Source organism: Oncorhynchus keta, chromosome 17 (genome assembly GCF_023373465.1).
Source record: "Oncorhynchus keta strain PuntledgeMale-10-30-2019 chromosome 17, Oket_V2, whole genome shotgun sequence".
Taxonomy (NCBI): Eukaryota; Metazoa; Chordata; class Actinopteri; order Salmoniformes; family Salmonidae; genus Oncorhynchus; species Oncorhynchus keta.
In genome coordinates, this window is record NC_068437.1 from 10,031,872 (window position 1) to 10,051,384 (window position 19,513).

General features: G+C 41.7%; 1 protein-coding gene across 2 annotated transcripts in view; it reads left to right on the plus strand.

The window, feature by feature from the left end:
• The first annotated feature begins 6,021 nt into the window (after positions 1-6,021).
• Positions 6,022-19,513, plus strand: part of LOC118396390 (aggrecan core protein) — a 29,750-nt gene continuing 16,258 nt past the window's right edge. The window contains exons 1-3 of one of the 2 annotated variants that reach the window (XM_052465419.1): positions 6,022-6,096; positions 16,057-16,136; positions 16,570-16,953. In XM_052465419.1, the coding sequence (XP_052321379.1) occupies positions 16,064-16,136; positions 16,570-16,953 (457 nt within the window). In that variant the 5' untranslated portion in view covers positions 6,022-6,096; positions 16,057-16,063. The other variant, XM_052465420.1, reaches the window with a different exon arrangement.

Below are 19,513 nucleotides of genomic sequence, written 5' to 3' on the forward strand. Positions count from 1 at the left end.
ACATCAACTGTTCAGAGGAGACTGCATGAATCAGATATTCATGGTCAAATTGCTGCAAAGAAACCACTACGAAAAGACACCAATAAGAAGACAAGCAATGAACATTAGACCTGTGGAAATCTGTCCTCTGGTCTGATGAATCCAAATTTGAGATTTTTTTTCCAACCCCATGTCTTTATGCAACGCAGATTAGGTGAACAGATGATCTCTGCATGTGTGGTTCCCACCGTGAAACATGTAGGAGGTGTGATGGTGCTTTGCTGGTGACACTGTCAGTGATTTATTTAGAATTCAAGGCACACTTAACCAGCATGGCTACCACAGCATTCTGCAGCGATGCGCCATCTCATCTAGTTTGCAATAATTTGTTTTTCAACAGGACAATGACCCAAAACACCAAGGCTGCGTAAGGGCTATTTGACCAAGAAGGAGAGTGATGGAGTGCTGCATCAGATGACCTGGCGTCCACAATCTCCTGACCTCAACCCAATTGAGATGTTTTTGGATGAGTTGGACCGCAGAGTGAAGGAAAAACAGCCAACAAGTGCTCAGCATATGTGAGATCTCCTTCAAGACTGTTGGAAAAGCATTCCCCATGAAGCTGGTTGAGAGAATGCCAAGAGTGTTGTGGTGGAATATTATATTCAATGGAGAGATACTGTGTCATTTCTTCAAATAATCATCTTTATTCAATATTGTTGAATTATTGCAATAATGAAAACGTGGACCCAACAGTGTTGACTGTTGGGCCGAGAGCCTAACTGATATATAGGACAAAAAAAATGCTAAGTCAGACTGGTTCCAACTCCCATAAGCCACCTTGGTTATCTACAAAAATATGTTGTTTACTTCCAACCCGGCTTAGTTTCCCAGATGCCAGGATGATGATGCAATGAGGCATTGTTCTAAATTCTTCCAGGCTATCTCTATCTTGGGTCACACACACACACCACATCTTTCCTATAGAATGCCAGATTTAGGTAATTATAACCAAGTCATTGTCAGCCCAAGCTATCTAACAAAACCCATTTCCTTGACCCTACGCCCAGACTAACCACAGGAAGCTAGAGTGGAAACCATCTCTATACAGTAACAGATGCCAGCCCAAGCTTCAAAAGACTCCTCTCAGTTAACTCAGAAAGGGAGAGAGAGTCCGAAGAACCTTATTCTATTTCATGGAACGGCCATTTAGTGCATAAATATAACAATCTTGTAATCTTGCTACCACAGTGTGCACAGCTGTCATCGATGCAAAGGGTGACTACTTTGAAGATTCTCAAATATAAAATAGATTTTGATTTGTTGAATTTTTTGATTCCATGTGTTATTTCATAGTTTTGATGTCTTCATTACTATTCTACAATGTAGAAAATAGTCCAAATAAAGAAAAACCCTTGAATGAGTAGGTGTGTCCAACGTTTGACTGGCGATGTATTTATTAAGGAACACCAAACTTTACAAGACTCTCACTACTCCCTTCGACAACAGCAGCGATTACACATCCCAAGGATACATCAAATTAGGTTGGAGAAAGATCTTTCAGATACAAAGGCCCAACTGACTGGAATAATTGACCTATAGAAATCAGGGCATTAAAATCTCACGATGATTAAGCACAAACTGTTTGTGTTACCTACATCACAATGTGAAGATATTCGTAAATACTGCATGTATGTAAACATTACAGGTACTTATTTGTATTAGTTGTACGAGTAGTTGTAGCAGTAGTTTGCATTAGTTGTAGGCCTATTAGTAGTTGTACAATAATTAGACAGTATTTGCCATATTATTCTACTTAATAAGTATTGTTTTATTTGGACAACAAAATGGTGCATCAAGGGATTTCATCCTGAAAAATGTCTAATAAATAAATATACTAATGACAGTGTCTTTCTACCTTGACCGTCGATGCAAGCTGCGATACTGCCATCTGTAGGATGATAACGAGAGTGCAAACTGTTTCTACTGTAAACTCTGGATCCTCCTTTAACCTTTATTTAACTGGGCAAGTCAGCTAAGAACAAATTCTTATTTACAGTGACGGCCTACCCCGGCCAAACCCTAACGATGCTGGGCCAAAAGTGTGCTGCCCTATGGGACTCCCAATCACTGCTGGTTGTGGTACAGCCTGGAATTGAACCAGAGTCTATAGTGACACCTTTGAACACTGAGATGCAGTGCCTTAGACTGCTGCGCCACTCGGGAGCCCTTAAGTGAAATAATGTGACAAAGCAGATGATTATAGAAAAGCATATAAAAAGTCCATCTAACTTTAGCTGTACACATATGATTCTTAGGCAATAGCAGTATGTTTGTGTGCAGGGCTGAAATTTATTTGTTCATTTTCAAGCTGTTGGCTACGTCCCTTTCCAGCACACTAAGCAAATTCTACATGGGGCTCATGTGAGAGACGAACCCTTGCCACAATCTGCGACAATTACATGGATTAGGCACTTTACACAGAGGGCAATTTGACCAGTCAGTCAAAGACAAGTGATAGGCTAGTTGCTTTGATGTTGGACTGCGAAGGACGCTTCCATGAATAAGTGTTGGAACACGTCCAACTAAGTCTACGATTTTAATTGGCTGCATAAGATGTGCCAGGGTGTATTCACTGCCATCTGGTGAAGTTAGCAAAGGGCTAACGTGTGCCATGTTATCAGATGGGACCAGCTACAATTTAGCTTTCTGTCACATGCAAGTAAATCAACCTTTTTAATATGATGATACGCATTTTGTGTGTGAGAGCCTGTTTAACTTTAAAAGCTTGCTTATGTTTGCAGGTATGGTCCCAGTATATTTTGACATGGGAAACAGCAGACAGACAACACATTGTTATCAAAAGGCTATTTGAGTCATTTACCATGTCTAATAGTTGTTTTTGTGAGGCATTCCTTCACAGTTTCCTCATATACAATCCATTCATGGTCCCGTCCATAAAAGCAGTTCTAAGCACTACTGTCTGGTTCTGAGGACTCCTTAGGGGCCCTAAAAATGGAGTGACCCCTCCACAGACAATCTGTGCACTCAGCACTTTTAACGACCTAGTACAACTATGCCAGTGCACTATATTATTGCCATCAGCCTGTGTCCCAAACAAGAATACTTCATTGTCCAGAGAGTGTGTTTCAGTTCTCTTACTCCACAAAACATAGTCACTTGTAAGTGTATAAGGTCTGACATGATTGTGTGTAATAACAATATTAGCAGAGTATAACATGTCTATGGTTTGAGTGGTATTAATGATTATTAATAGAGAACAAAATGGAGGCCCACGATTATGGAGAATGTCCCCTTAATGAGGCATGCACACGGTAATGTGGAATTCTTTGACTGGAAACAGGCATTCAGTATGCCCATTCAGTATGCCCAAACTGAGGTATTTATTGGGTAATTCATTTAGAATAACATTGTGCCACATTCTTTCTGGCCATTTACAGTTACAGTTAACCCATATGACCCAGACAAAAACTACTTCAGTTTCCTGTTCTTGGCAATGAATCACAGCTCAGCAAGTTGTTACTTTGCACATACTCAGCCGTCTGAATGCAGTGTAGGGACTGACAGCCATAAGTCGCTCTTTAATACTGGAAAGAATCCAACCTAATTGGTTTGTCAAATGACTGAGGGCAAAAGGTGGGGAATTCCATGCTCCAAGCAGGTTCATTGGGATGAGTCTTATTCCGAGGCAGAACGGAACCATTTCCGCTAGATGGGTCAGCTGCCTAGTTAAAAATGGTCTGTTTTGTAAAAATTCATGATTTAAGGTTTCGGCATTAGGGTTAGCAGTAATGATAGCGTTTAGGGTAAAAACACGATTGTATGGCTTTGTGGCCGTGCCAGCTAGTGACCGTCCCACAGAGATTCCTCCAGGGCAAGATTCATGAAGAAAAACGCATACCGTCTCCTTCAATGGCATGCGGATACATCCGATAGTAGTAGACTTTGCTGATCCATCCAGTGTTTGTTAGGAAAGGGCTGCCACCATTCCACCTGATGTTTTGGGGGCCCTTTTTGTATTTACTGTACCTTTTTGTTTCCAGCGAGTGGCTTTGTACATTACATTACATTACATTTAAGTCATTTAGCAGACGCTCTTATCCAGAGCGACTTACAAATTGGTGCATACACCTTATGACATCCAGTGGAACAGCCACTTTACAATAGTGCATCTAAATCTTTTTAGGGGGGTGAGAAGGATTACTTACCCTATCCTAGGTATTCCTTGAAGAGGTGGGGTTTCAGGTGTCTCCGGAAGGTGGTGATTGACTCCGCTGTCCTGGCGTCGTGAGGGAGTTTGTTCCACCATTGGGGGGCCAGATGATGGAAATATCTCGACAAAATGTAAGCCTTCCTCACCTTGAATCTTCGGCACATATGTTCCCTCACAGTAAATGAGTCTTGTGGTACAGACCAGGGGTCTATACTCAGCTCTTACCCTACGAGGTCCGGAGCCTGCTGGTTCTGTTCTGCCTGACAATGAATTGCACACACCTGGTGTTCCAGGTCTAATCAGTCCCCGATTAGAAGAGAACGACAGAAAAAAAAAGTAGTGGAACTGGCTTCAAGGTCCAGAGCTTGAGTTTGAGGGGTGTAAACAACACTAGGCTGTAGAACGTTCACACAAGAGAACTGAAAGTGCCTGGATGACCTCTACTAAACACTACGTACTGATCCAGGGATGTGTGAAGCACCACAGGTATGCCCAGCCAGAACAGAGCCAAAGGACGACAGGGCAAAGGATGTTTGTTGTCACCACACAACACACTCCGGTTCACTTTCGGGTACTTATCCGTTCATGTGTGGTTTCTTGGAGGAAAGCGGAATGGAAATGGAGTTAACCATGCAAAATTACACACAAGGCAATTAGGCCTATACTTTATTGCGCACTACTGCATAATGAGTTTAACTAAATACAGAAAATCATGTACTCAATTGCACACTACAAAGATAAACATGCATGAAGCTAAACATTATTGTAGTGCCTGAATCACATCAATGAACATGGATGGCTAAATAGTAAGCAGGCCCAGGTAGAGCCAGAAGCTAGCGTTAGCCACGTCAAGTATGCTGTAAGGCTAGGATAATGCACTGGCCTACGTCAGAGAAAGGCACATATCCAACATCCAATTTCCTAAGCCTCTGTGTGTGTGTGTGTGTGTGTGTGCCTGTGTGTGTGCCTGTGCCTGTGTGTGTGTGTGTGTGTGTGTGTGTGTGTGTGTGTGTGTGTGTGTGTGTGTGTGTGTGTGTGTGTGTGTGTGTGTGTGTGTGTGTGTGTGTGTGTGTGTGTGTGTGTGTGTGTGTGTGTGTGTGTGTGTGTGTGTGTGTGTGTGTGTGTGTGTGTGTGTGTGTGTGTGTGTGTGTGTGTGTGTTATACTCTCCAAAGGGATGCACTCATATTGCAAAGGGTTAACTGGAAATGTGTCCCAGGTTTACTGATACTGTATAATAAAAAGTTATATCATATTATTTTAATATTATTGCAAGCACAGTCCAACACATCAAAACAATATATGTTCATTCTGAGTTATGCTTCTCCCCCCACAAAAATATATTTTAGCAATACTTCTAATCCTCTGAACAGGAGGTAGAAAAATATTATGGATTTAGCTTTATCAGCCTCATGCCAATTTCACCTTTATTGTGCCTATCAAATAGCAACCATCCACTAGTACATTAGAGTAGTGTGGTTCCGTGGTACTGCTTTGGTTTTCAAATCCTCCGACTGTTTGCATGACCTCACACTATTGGCAAGACGATTCAACACTACCTCTCTACTACAGCTCTCTCTCTCTCTCTCTCTCTCTCTCTCTCTCTCTCTCTCTCTCTCTCTCTCTCTCTCTCTCTCTCTCTCTCTCTCTCTCTCTCTCTCTCTCTCTCTCTCTCTCTCTCTCTCTCTCTCTCTCTCTCTCTCTCTCTCTCTCTCTCTCTCTCTCTCTCTCTCTCCCTCTCTCTCTCTCTCTCTCTCTCTCTTACTGCTAAACTTGGTACTCCGTTTGAATAAAGCTTCCTTCAACTCCCAGCACATCTGGGAGCAGCACACAGTCAGAACACATAAGGATTTGGCTCACAGGTTAGAGTCACGACGCATCAACGGTACGTTACTACAGGGGTGCGTTATACAGTACCAATCCAGTCAGGGACAAGAATACTGCGCTAAAACATATCCTTTTCAAGAGGCACAATTTGACCTCTTGATAACTTGACGTTTATCCTTGGCTTGGAGGACAGTGGCAAGGTAAAGTTTTGTTTTCAGTATCATCGGTACTGGGCAGCATCCAGTGCTGCTAGTAAGAGGGGATGAGCGTGCTGGACCGAATAAAATGTACCTTGACCTCAGTAACACCTAGAAAATATAGATAAAGGCATTTTGTTTTCATGTTTTAAAGCTTTTAGAGAGTAAAAAAAACACAAAAAAACATGCAAATAGTTTTTTAAAGATAAGCTGTGTAATAAAAACGTGTACATGGCTTATCAGAATTCAGAAGTTTTCCTGCAGCTCAATCTATTTCTTAACATGGAACTGCAGTGAAATTCTGTTTACATGCTATGTTGTTTTTTCCTTTTGCTTAACGTGCTTTGTTGTGCTGACTTGATTGTCCCTGCTGTCACTCACATAGTCAGTGTCAGAGCCCCTGGTGAAATGTGACTTTGGATTAATTGTGTGCAAACGAAACAATATCTTCTGTATTTTTTCAGTGTATACATGGATAAAACTGAGGGGGAACATGTTGTGGGCATGGCATGACAATTTTTTATTTGATTTATTTGACCTTCGTTTAACTAGGCAAGTCAGTTAAGAACAAATTCTTATTTTCAATGACGGCCTAGGAACAGTGTGTTAACTGCCTTGTTCAGGGGCAGTGAGCATGAGCATGATGCCACTGGCCAGTGTGTTTTCTGGCTACTATACCAGTTGGGGATAGAAGAGGGGTGGGCTATTCCAGTCCTCGGGGGCCTGATTGGTGTCACACTCTTTCTCCATCCCTAGCAAACACAGCTGATTAATCAAATTGCATTCTAAACTGAAGATCATGATTAGGTGATTATTGGAGTCAGGTGTGTTAGCTGGGGCTGGGGCAAAACTGTGACACCAATCAGGCCCACGAGGACTGGAATTGCCCACCCCTGGGTTAGAGGGTAACTGTACGGCTGAACTCCCTTTCCTAACCATTTCTGACAGAGGCAGATGTCTGTCTGATTAGAATATTTTTTGCTCTTATTGAAAATGTATAGGTTGAACTGAATTGTTAGTTGCAGTTTTCAGCATGTATTGCATGTATCAGCTAAGGCTGTTACAGTATTCGGCTGTTGGAAGTCACTGTGACGTAGTTTGAGCCTATTTAGAATGCACTGTGCCGTAGTTTGAACAGTTTTAGAATGCACTGTGCCGTAGTTTGAACAGTTTTAGAATGCACTGTGCCGTAGTTTGAACAGATTTAGAATGCACAGTGCCATAGTTTGAACAGATTTAGAATGCACTGTGCCATAGTAGCACTCACGTCTGTAGCCATGAAGTGCTTTGAAAGGCTGGTCATGGCTCACCTCAACACCATCATACCAGAAACCCTAGACCCACTCCAATTTGCATACTGCCCCAACAGATCCACAGATGATGCAATCTCTATTGCACTCCACACTGCCCTTTCCCACCTGGACAAAAGGAACACCTATGTGAGAATGCTATTCATTGACTACAGCTTGAGCTTGACTACAGTTAAACACCATAGTGCCCTCAAAGCTCATCACTAAGCTAAGGACCCTGGGACTAAACACCTCCCTCTGCAATTGGATCTTGGACTTCCTGATGGGGAAACTCCCCCAGGTGGTAAGGGTAGGTAACAACACATCCGCCACACTGATGCTCAACATGGGGGCCCCTCAGGGGTGCGTGCTCAGTCCCCTCCTGTACTCCCTGTTCACTTATGACTGCATGGCCAGGCACGACTCCAACACCATCATCAATTTGCCGATGACACAACAGTGGTAGGCCTGATCATCGACGAGACAGCCTATAGGGAGGAGGTCAGAGACCATGCCGTGTGGTGCTAGGATAACAACCTCTCCCTCAACGTGATCAAGACAAAGGAGATGATTGTGGACTACAGGAAAAGAAGGACCGAGCACGCTCCCATTCTCATCGACGGGTCTGTAGTGGAGTAGGTTAAGAGCTTCAAGTTCCTTGGTGTCTACATCACCAACAAACTATCATGGTCCAAACATACCAAGACAGTCATAAAGAAGGCACAACAAAGCATTTTCCCCCTCAGGAGACTGAAAAGATTTGGCATGTGTCCTCAGATCCTCAGAAAGTTCTACAGCTGCACCATCGAGAGCATGGTTGGTTGCATCACTGCCTGGTATGGAAACTGCCCGGCCTCCGTAGTGCGTACGGCCCAGTACATCACTGGGGCCAAACTTCCTGTCATCCAGGACCTCTATACCAGGCGGTGTCAGAGGAAGGCCATTTAAAAAAAGACTCCCGCCACCCTAGTCATAAACTGTTCTCTCTGCTACTGCACGGCAAGCGGTACCGGCGCACCAAGTCTATGTCCAAAAGGCTTCTTAACAGCTTCTACCCCCAAGCCATAAGACTCCTGAACAGCTAATCAAATGGCTATCTAGACTATTTGCATTGCCCCCCCTCTTTTACGCTGCTGCTACTCTCTGTTTATTACCTATGCATAGTCACTTTAACTCTACCTACATATTCATATTACCTCAATTACCTCGACTAACCGGTGCTCCCACACATTGACTGTACATTGACTGTACATTGACACATTGACTGTATTGTTGGTTAAGGGCTTGTAAGTAAGCGTTTCACTGGAAGGTATTCGGCTCAGGTGACATATAACATTTGATTGATTTGATAACAGTTTAGGAATGCACTGTGCCGTAGTTTGAACAGTTTTAATCAATAAATACAGTAGTTTGGTTATGAGAATTTTTACAGAAAGGGAAAGATCAGGACAACTATGGACAGTCTCTTTATCCCCGCCATAAATACACATTCGTAAAAGTAATGCTTTTTTTAAGACACGGCATGAATGATCAATTGTTCCTAACCATGAAGTCAGAAAATATATGCTACTATATAATGTTTAGTGTGGGCGTGTGTATGACACGCATGTGCATGTGTGTGTTTGCTCATGCACGAGTGCATGTGTGTATTTGCAAATGCATGTATGTGCCCATCTGTGTGTATACGGTACATGCACACCTATGTACTGTACACATCCACTTACATACAGTATCTGCATTGGGTGTGTGTGTCCAACTCATGAGTTGAAATTCCAATTGAATTTGAGTTTGAGCGGGAGGAAGTAGAATTTAATTGAGTGCAATTTAAAGAAAATTCCACTCAGTCATAGAACATGAGGTTTCATTGATTCTGATAGGTCACACTTCCAGATACCAAAGAATATATCACTTTCTCTGGAAACAATGTTCATATACTCTTTTAACCTTAGTGCTTAGAATAGCCAAATATATTCATAGATCTATATATTCATTTGTTTGGCTTCTTTTTGAAGGCCTCAGGGTAAACTTCAGGGTTAAACTAAGGCATTCTGGGAAATGTTGTATTTTCCTCATTTTGAATTTGGAAAAAGTGATGAAATATAATAACTTAGAATATTCACATACATGTTTTGCTTTCCTTGATCATTCATTTTAAGAGTTTGTCCTGAAAATCAATTGTTTCAACAATATTTTATATATAGGTCTATGATGGGCAAAGGGCATGTTCCCCAGCCCCCTGCTCCCTTACCCTTCTGAGGGCCTCTGTTGTCAATGTCCACTCTGTTATGGTGCCTGTGGTCTCCAGAGACCCAGGCGGGTTTAAGGGCCTCCTCAGGAATACAGCCCCCACAGACCTGTGTTTATCTTGGCTTCCAACACCCTCCCAGGGCCCTGCATTCATCCAAACTCACAGGGCTCCACCACGGCAAGAACAGACCAGGGCCTTATTGGCCTCCACCTCAATGGGGAACGGAACATACCACACTGGCTGAATGGACATACTGTAGAAGGGGTAGAAGACCTATACGGCTGCCGCTCCAGACTTGGCTGGCTTACAATGGGAGTGTAGATCGTGAAGGTTGGAGGATGGCAAGGTTTTAATTCATGCCTTGAAAGAGCATGTGGATTTATTGGCTACCTGTAGAGATATATAGTAGTATGCTACAGTAAACCCAGGGATACGGTTTTGGTTGGCCATGCTGTGTGTTTATATATGGCAACTGTGTTAGGGAGCAGCTAGTTCTTCAGGGAGGTATTTTCATCAAATCCATTCTTGAAAGGCCTCCCTTTTGTGAACTTAGCGTTATGGTCAACGTTGCCTTAGCTACTAGTTGTGTGGTACTTGCATTCAAATCAACGTTTAGAACTACATCTAGGTCAGTTGGAATGCTGGGATCAAATCATTGGATTATTCGAACACTTCATAAAGTCCGTCTTTATCAGGCAGACAAAGCCCTTCTCCTTCTAGATTTTCAAAGAAGGTTCTAAATAGATTGAAGATTTTGAGAGTTCCAGAAAAAGTCACTGTCCTGACTAAGGGCTATATTAAAAGTAGTATCACGGAAGATCCACGTTAGATCCACATGTAAAGGTGATTTCCGATTGAGCCGACGAATGCAGTCTCCGCAAACGTGGGAACATTGCCTTTAACTGCCCATCGAGCTATAACGCGTGTCTTCCACAAGGGTAAATTCATTTGAATTCCATTCTTTTTTAACAGCACACCTTTTGACTTGAATGAAACGTTTCATGCATATTTTTCCATTGTAGAAGTGCTCAGAGAGTGACTTTTTAGACCCGAATGCCAAAACATTCAAGAGAGGAAGGTGCTCAAATTTGAACTGTTTTGCATACCGCACCATACGATGAAACATCGATGTCTTCATCACTGGAAAAGACAAATGGATGAGATTGATCTAATTTATAAACTTACCAACAGGGTCGCCAAACTGTTTTAGAATTTCCAGATTTTTTTTTTGCTGTTTGAAATGTCCTTTCTTTTCTTCTCGCGATCTAAAACACATGTATTCACATATTTTGTAGCTTAGACCCTATTTTACATCATCTAAGGTTTTTGTGTTTTTCCCACCATCAGTTGAGACACAATATGCTCTTGAATACAGAGTGGGGTGTCATGTTTTGGCTGATAAATGAGAATAGAATTAAAAATGGGAATAGAATTAAAACGTCAACTTTCGAATGGTACCACAAAGATGGTTGGGGATCCACACGTCAGAGAATGTTAACATGAATGGTAATATCAGTTGTTTTAAATTATACTGTCAATCTTCCACCGGAAAGCTTTTGAAATCATAGAAACATAGATCATAGAATACACGCGACAATTTGAGTTGACATTCGACGGTGGGTGGACCGGCCACCATCTTCGTGGTAGTAATTAGAAGTTCAAATGTAAGTTCAATTTGAATTTTAATGGAGTACCAGCTAAATTGCAGTGGTCTGAAGGGATAGGTCCATTCTATTAGTTATATTTCTATCATTGAAAGGACACCAACCCTGCATTCAAGAGAATACTGTGTCTTAACCGATGGCGGAAAGAACACAACCTCAGCTGATGTAAAGTAGGGTCTAAGCTACAACATACAGTATGCAAATATGACAAACAAATCAAGAGTTTACAGGTTTTTAGATCATTTACATTAAAGTTGTTTTTTAAAAATAAATTCTGAAATAGTTTGACAGCTCTGTATGCTTTTTAACGATATCAAACTCAACCGTTTATCTTTTCCAGTAATGAAGGCACGGATGTCTCATGGTATGGTGGGGTGTGCAAAATTTGGTCAACTTTGAGCACCTCTGTCTCCTAAATGTTTTGGCATTCAGTTCCAAGTCCCTTTCTGAATACTTCTTCAATGGGCAAACATGTACTGTATGGAATGTTTTGTTTAAATGAAAAGTGATGCTATCAAAAAGTGATTGAATTCAAATGGATTTACCTGCCATACTTATGCAATACAGATTGAATCCAGCCCTAAGAGGAGTTATGAAGAATATAGCTAATTTTATGATTCAGCTGGAGGTTCTACAGTTGTGAGGTGATCTGCAATTTCATGTGCATGTGCCATTTAGTGTTTCCTCCTAAATATAACTGAGCTGATCCACCCAGTTAGATCTCTGACAGCAAATTTTGGAGCTGTATTTCCTGAGTGTGTGGAACTTAGAGAATGTTGGAGCTGTATTTCCTGAGTGTGTGGAACTTACAGAATGTTGGAGCTGTATTTCCTGAGTGTGTGGAACTTACAGAATGTTGGAGCTGTATTTCCTGAGTGTGTGGAACTTACAGAATGTTGGAGCTGTATTTCCTGAGTGTGTGGAACTTAGAGAATGTGGAACTTACAGAATGTTGGAGCTGTATTTCCTGAGCGTGTGTGGAACTTAGAGAATGTTGGAGCTGTATTTCCTGAGTGTGTGGAACTTAGAGAATGTTGGAGCTGTATTTCCTGAGTGTGTGGAACTTGGAACAGAATGTTGGAGTGTGTGGCTGTATTTCCTGAGTGTGGAACTTAGAGAATGTTGGAGCTTATTTCCAGAACTTAGAGTTGGAGCTGTATTTCCTGAGTGTGTGGTGTGTGGAACTTGGAACAGAATGTTGGAGCTGTATTTCCTGAGCGTGTGGAACTTAGAGAATGTTGGAGCTGTATTTCCTGAGTGTGTGGAACTTAGAGAATGTTGGAGCTGTATTTCCTGAGTGTGTGGAACTTAGAGAATGTTGGAGCTGTATTTCCTGAGTGTGTGGAACTTAGAGAATGTTGGAGCTGTATTTCCTGAGTGTGTGGAACTTAGAGAATGTTGGAGCTGTATTTCCTGAGTGTGTGGAACTTACAGAATGTTGGAGCTGTATTTCCTGAGCGTGTGGAACTTAGAGAATGTTGGAGCTGTACTGTGGAACAGAATGTTGGAGCTGTATTTCCTGAGTGTGTGGAACTTAGAGAATGTTGGAACTTACAGAATGTTGGAGCTATATTTTGGAACTTAGAGAATGTTGGAGCTCTATTTCCTGAGTGTGTGGAACTTAGAGAATGTTGGAGCTGTATTTCCTGAGTGTGTGGAACTTAGAGAATGTTGGAGCTGTATTTCCTGAGTGTGTGGAACTTAGAGAATGTTGGAGCTGTATTTCCTGAGTGTGTGGAACTTACAGAATGTTGGAGCTGTATTTCCTGAGTGTGTGGAACTTAGAGAATGTTGGAGCTGTATTTCCTGAGTGTGTGGAACTTAGAGAATGTTGGAGCTGTATTTCCTGAGTGTGTGGAACTTAGAGAATGTTGGAGCTGTATTTCCTGAGTGTGTGGAACTTAGAGAATGTTGGAGCTCTATTTCTTAGAGAATGTTTGTATTTCCTGAGTGTGTGGAACTTAGAGAATGTTGGAGCTGTATTTCCTGAGTGTGTGGAACTTAGAGAATGTTGGAGCTGTATTTCCTGAGTGTGGTGAGAAACTTACAGAATGTTGGAGCTCTATTTCCTGAGTGTGTGGAACTTAGAGAATGTTGGAGCTGTATTTCCTGAGAACTTACAGTGCTATATTTGGGAACTTAGAGAATGTTGGAGCTGTATTTCCTGAGTGTGTGAAACTTGGAACTATTTTGAGAGAATGTTGGAGCTCTATTTCCTGAGTGTGTGGAACTTAGAGAATGTTGGAGCTGTATTTCCTGAGTGAATGTGGAACTTGGAACAGAATGTTTGGAGCTGTATTTCCTGAGTGTGTGGAACTTAGAGAATGTTTATTTCCTGAGAACTTACAGTTGGAGCTGTATTTCCTGAGTGTGTGGAACTTAGAGAATGTTGGAGCTGTATTTCCTGAGTGTGTGGAACTTAGAGAATGTTGGAGCTGTATTTCCTGAGTGTGTGGAACTTACAGAATGTTGGAGCTGTATTTTCTGAGATTGTGAAACTTAGAGAATGCAGGCCTGCTCTCACACACGTGTGTGAACTTGTCTAGCCTGCTGTCACACACGTGTGTGTGTGTGTGTGTGTGTGTGTGTGTGTGTGTGTGTGTGTGTGTGTGTGTGTGTGTGTGTGTGTGTGTGTGTGTGTGTGTGTGTGTGTGTGTGTGTGTGTGTGTGTGTGTGTGTGTGTGTGAACTTTTCTAGGATGTGACCCCCGTGTGGATTTATGCTTGTGTGTACATGACTGTGTGTGGGGAGAGTCAATCCTACTTGTGATACACTTGGGTGGAATGACTTTTGAACTTTGAACTTGGGAAACTGACTTCACTAGCCTCTGAATTCCTCTGGCCTCCCTCTGTAGTCTTTCATTTACCTCAGGGTAGTGTTCATTAGGGCAGGTAATATTTTTTTAAACATTGCAAAGAAATAATAAAATGATTGATGATTGGACAAGTCCCGGTAGTCCCTCCATATTTCAGTCCGTGTTCTTTTTTTGGTGCCTAATGAACTCAACCCAGGACTGAGATGAAGAAGGACAGATATGATGTAATCTCCCTGTAGGGTAGAGTCCATCTGTGTCTGGATGTTGGAATGAGTCTAGTTTGTAATCTATCAAAGGGTTGCTGGACTGCATAGGCCCCCTCAAAATGTAACCCGATGAAGGTACTGTAAGGCTGTGGTGGAAAGCAGAGAAGAAATAAACCTGGGTCACAGTGGCTCACTCTCTCCAAGAGCTATTCAAGACTAGGAAACCATTGGTAACACTTGGCAACTATTGGTAACACTTCGCAAGCATTGGTAACACTTTAGGTTTTTACCGTTCTCGAATGCAGGTATGGATCTGGGCCTTGAGAGTTCTGGTCTTGACACCATCTCTACCTACTGTGAGCTACAGCACACAGTCGTTCCATAACCTCTAAATGCCTATCTGATATCTACAGCCTTTGACTTGCCCTTTCTGTCACCCAAACTGATCAAGATGATTGTTTTCTGTCGTGTGCTGAAGGAGATGAGAAAGTATAGGTACAATCCTAAGCTAAATGGCATAACAGACTCAGGAGCTCAGGAGTTAATATGTCTATAGTTTCCACTCTCATCCCTCACATTTTGGGGAAGGTTGTCCTTGACACACACACACACACACACACACACACACACACACACACACACACACACACACACACACACACACACACACACACACACACACACACACACACACACACACACACACACACACACAAGCCAGAGAGGAAGTGACGGGAGGCAGATAGACTACTATACACTGAAAGGGCCAGTATCTGAGAACAGCTGGAAAACTGCCCTGGCTGAGTATTTCATTTCTTCCTGTAAAAAAAAACACATATTGAATCATGTTTTTCCCTTTTCCTATAAGCTACTGTATAAAGACTTCCCATGCTGTATACATTTGAAAATTCTACTTTCTGCACTGAGAACATATCCTGTGCCAGGGACAGAGGGGTTTTATTCATTGATGAACATGTGAGTGGTATTTGAGAATGGGGGAAGTGATTTGTGACATGATGTTTCCACTGGTAATGCACAGTACAACCAGCCCGTGCTGATATATAATAGCAGTTAGCCTGTGTGAATACGGTGCCACTAAGGAGAAAAGTAGCTGTGTTGTACTGAAGAATACATCTAATAAACTATCTGGTAAAACCTTTCACACCAGACAAGTTGGAATCATTTAAACAGATGTTGCCTGGCGAAGGTCAACCCAGCACAGGACACAAAACACATGTGGGAATGTATAATCTGTTGAAGCTTAAATGTAAAATAGAATCAGGTAAGAGGGAAATCACTGCAAGGTCACCGTAAAGTAAAGTTCGGTCCCAATCACAATCATCTAGTGGATATAAATGAGTACAGCCATGTGCTTCTCCCACCTGGCTAAACAGAGAACGGCAACCGTTTGTGGTCTAATGAGGCTTTTTACACACCATTGGAACCCATAAAAAAAACGTGAGGCCTTTGTGTCATTTACAGTCAGCCTGGTCAACCAAAACGAGAGCTCAGTCTGGTTGACCAGGCTAAATGACAGTACCTCACCAAATCTGACAAGACATCCATTTTTTTCACTGACAGTTTTTTCTTCCATTACAGGTAAACCATGATCTCCTTGCTCCTACTGTGTGTGTCTCTGCCCTTCGTCACCTCAACAATATCATTTGAAGACCCTAGCGGTATGTGTTATATTGCATTACTATTGTTCACTGGCTCTATTCAAATACTATGGAAAAAACATTGTTCCTTCCTCATTTCCTTGAAGTAATCACTGATCCAACATGAATAGGTGTATGCAAGCTTTCCACTCCTCTGCTTTCATGCAATCAAATCCAATCAACATTAAGGAAGGACATAGGGAAGGATGCATTGCGTTCAAATAGGGAAGAACGCAGTTCTAGCTATTCAAACAGGGCCTCTGTTATGTACTGTATGTGTATCCCCCTGCTGAAACCAAATACAAAAGCAAAAGTGTTTTATAGTCTCTTAGGATAGGGTTTGGAATAATGCAGGCAGGTGACATGAATTTAATCCACTTTACTGTAGGGCAACATCTTCCCTACATGATCTACTAATATAATGTAAAAATAAATCTCATACTATCCTTCCAAGATCTCAACAGTACCTTGAGTGTCAGCATCCCCATGGACGTGCCACTGCGCCCTCTGATGGGCACCAAGGTGGTGGTGCCCTGCTACTTCCACGACAACCCAATCAACCACCCGGCCACACCCACTGTCGACCCCCTGTCCCACCGCATCAAGTGGACATACATCACCAAGGGCAAGGCCACCCTCATCCTGGTGGCATCGGAGGGCAAAGTTCACGTGGAGACGGAGTACCTAGACCGGGTCACCATGGCCAACTACCCGCTGGTGCCCACCGACATCACCATGGAGATCACGGAGCTGCGCTCCAAGGACTCAGGCACCTATCGCTGTGAGGTCATGCACGGCATCGAGGAAAACCATGACTCGGTGGACATCCAGGTTCAAGGTATGACTTGGAGTGTAACTACAGGCTCTCAATGCATTTTGTTGGTATGATCTCAAGGTATTAGGGACACCAGCCGACTACATCCGGTGAAACTTGAGGGCACGCAATTCAAATAAATAATCGTAATATTAAACATTCATGAACAAAGAAGTATCTTATATAATTTAAAAGCTTAAATTCTTTGTTAATCTAACTGCGTTGTCTGATTTACAATAGGCTTTACTGCGAAAGCATACCATGCGATTGTCTGAGGATGGCACCCCACATCAACATATTCTTCAACCAGCACAGGCTTCATAAAATCACAAATAGCAATTAAATAAGTCACTTACTTTTGAAGATCTTCCTCTGTTTGCAATCCCAAGGGTCCCAGCTACAACATGAATGGTCGTTTTCTTAGATAAAATCCTTCTTTATATCCCAAAAAGTCTGTTTAGTTGGTGCCATCGATTTCAGTAATCCAGTAATTCAGTAAAACTTCTTCAAAACAAGTCAAACAATGTTTCTAATCAATCCTCAGGTACTCTATAATGTAAATAAACTAAAATATTCCATAAGGAAAGTATTATGTTCAATAGGAAAGCAAAATTAGTAAGCGCATGCCCTCTCCCTCGCACGCCGAAAGAGTGATATTGTTCCGCTGCTCTCCTCACCAAAACTCAAAATTCTTGCTTGTTTTTCAAAAACAAGCCTGAAACCTTGACTAAAGATTGTTGACATCTAGTGGAAGCTATAGGATTTGCAATCTGGGAGACGGAATTACATAGGAACAATAGCTTTACATTATAAGAGCCTGGGACCTAAAAGAATTCCGGTTGGTTTTTCTTTGGATTGTCGCCTGCCATATCAATTCTGTTATAGTCTCAGACATCATTTCAACAGTTTTAGAAACTTCAAAGTGTTTTCTATCTAATGCTACCAATTATATGCATATCCTGGCTTCTGGGCCTGAGTAACAGGCAGTTTACTTTGGGCACGTCAGTCAGGCGGAAATTCAGGAAACCAGACCCTATCCAGAACAAAATTTATTTGACATAAAATATCGTAAGATTGTCTTTTATTCTAGTTCAGATGTACTCTACATTGTGTTGGGGGTTCTCACACACATTAAGATTAACATGGACATCTCACTTCAAAATCAAAGTTTGACAAAGGAAAGTGCCAAATAAAATCAGTCAATTATTTGGTTATTATTCGAGATTGAGGAATATATGTCACGTTCTTACCTTTATTTCCTTTGTTTTGTATTTATTTAGTATGGTCAGGGCTTGAGTTGGGTGGGCAGTCTATGTTTGTTTTCCTATGTTTTGGGGTATTTCTATGTTTCGGCCTAGTATGGTTCTCAATCAGAGGCAGGTGTCATTAGTTGTCTCTGATTGAGAATCATACTTAGGTAGCCTGGGTTTCACTGTGTGTTTGTGGGTGATTGTTCCTGTCTCTGTGTTTTGCACCAGATAGGGCTGTTTTTGGTTTTCCACGTTTATTGTTTTGTAGTGTTCATGTTTATCTTTTTTTATTAAACATGAATCAATATAACCACGCTGCGTTTTGGTCCGCCTCTACTTCACCACAGGAAAACCGTTACAATATAGCTGAATCCAGTGGCATGGGACATGGTTTCATCTGATATGAACCTTTCTAGCGCAGCGGAACCCCTCGACAACATTCCGCTGAAAAGGCAGCGCACGAAATTCAAAAATATATTTTAGAAATATGTAACTTTCACACATTAACAAGTCCAATACTGCAAATGAAAGATAAACATCTTGTTAATCTACCCATCGTGTCCGATTTAAAACATGCTTTACAGCTAATGCACAACATATGATTATGTTAGGTCACAGCCAAGTCGATAAAACATAGCCATTTTTCCAGCCAAAGAGAGGAGTCACAAAAAGCAGAAATATAGATACAATTAATCACTAACCTTTGATGATCTTCATCAGATGACACTCATAGGACATCATGTTACACAATACATGTATGTTTTGTTTGATAATGTGCATATTTATATCCAAAAATCTCAGTTTACATTGGCGCCTTACGTGCAGTAATGTTTTGATTCCAAAACATCTGATGATTTTGCAGAAATACTCATAATAAACATTGCTAAAAGATACAAGTGTTATTCACAGAATTAAAGATAGACTTCTCCTTAATGCAACCGCTGTGTCAGATTTCAAAAAAACTTCACGGAAAAAGCAGAATCTGAGAATGGAGCTCAGAACCCATAACAGCCAGAGGAATATCCGCCATTTTGGAATCAACAAAGTTAGAAACAACACCATAAATATTCACTTACCTTTGATGATCTTCTTCAGAAGGCACTCCCAGGAATCCCAGTTCGACAATAAATGACTGATTTGTTCCATAAAGTTCCATAATTTATGTCCAAATAGCCACTTGTTGTTAGCGTGTTCAGCCCAGTAATCCATCTTCATGAGGCGCAGGCAGTTCATCCAGACAAAAACTCGAAAAGTTCCATTACAGACCTTTAGAAACATATCAAACGTTGCATGGAATCAATCATTAGGATGTTTTTAACATAAAACATCAATAA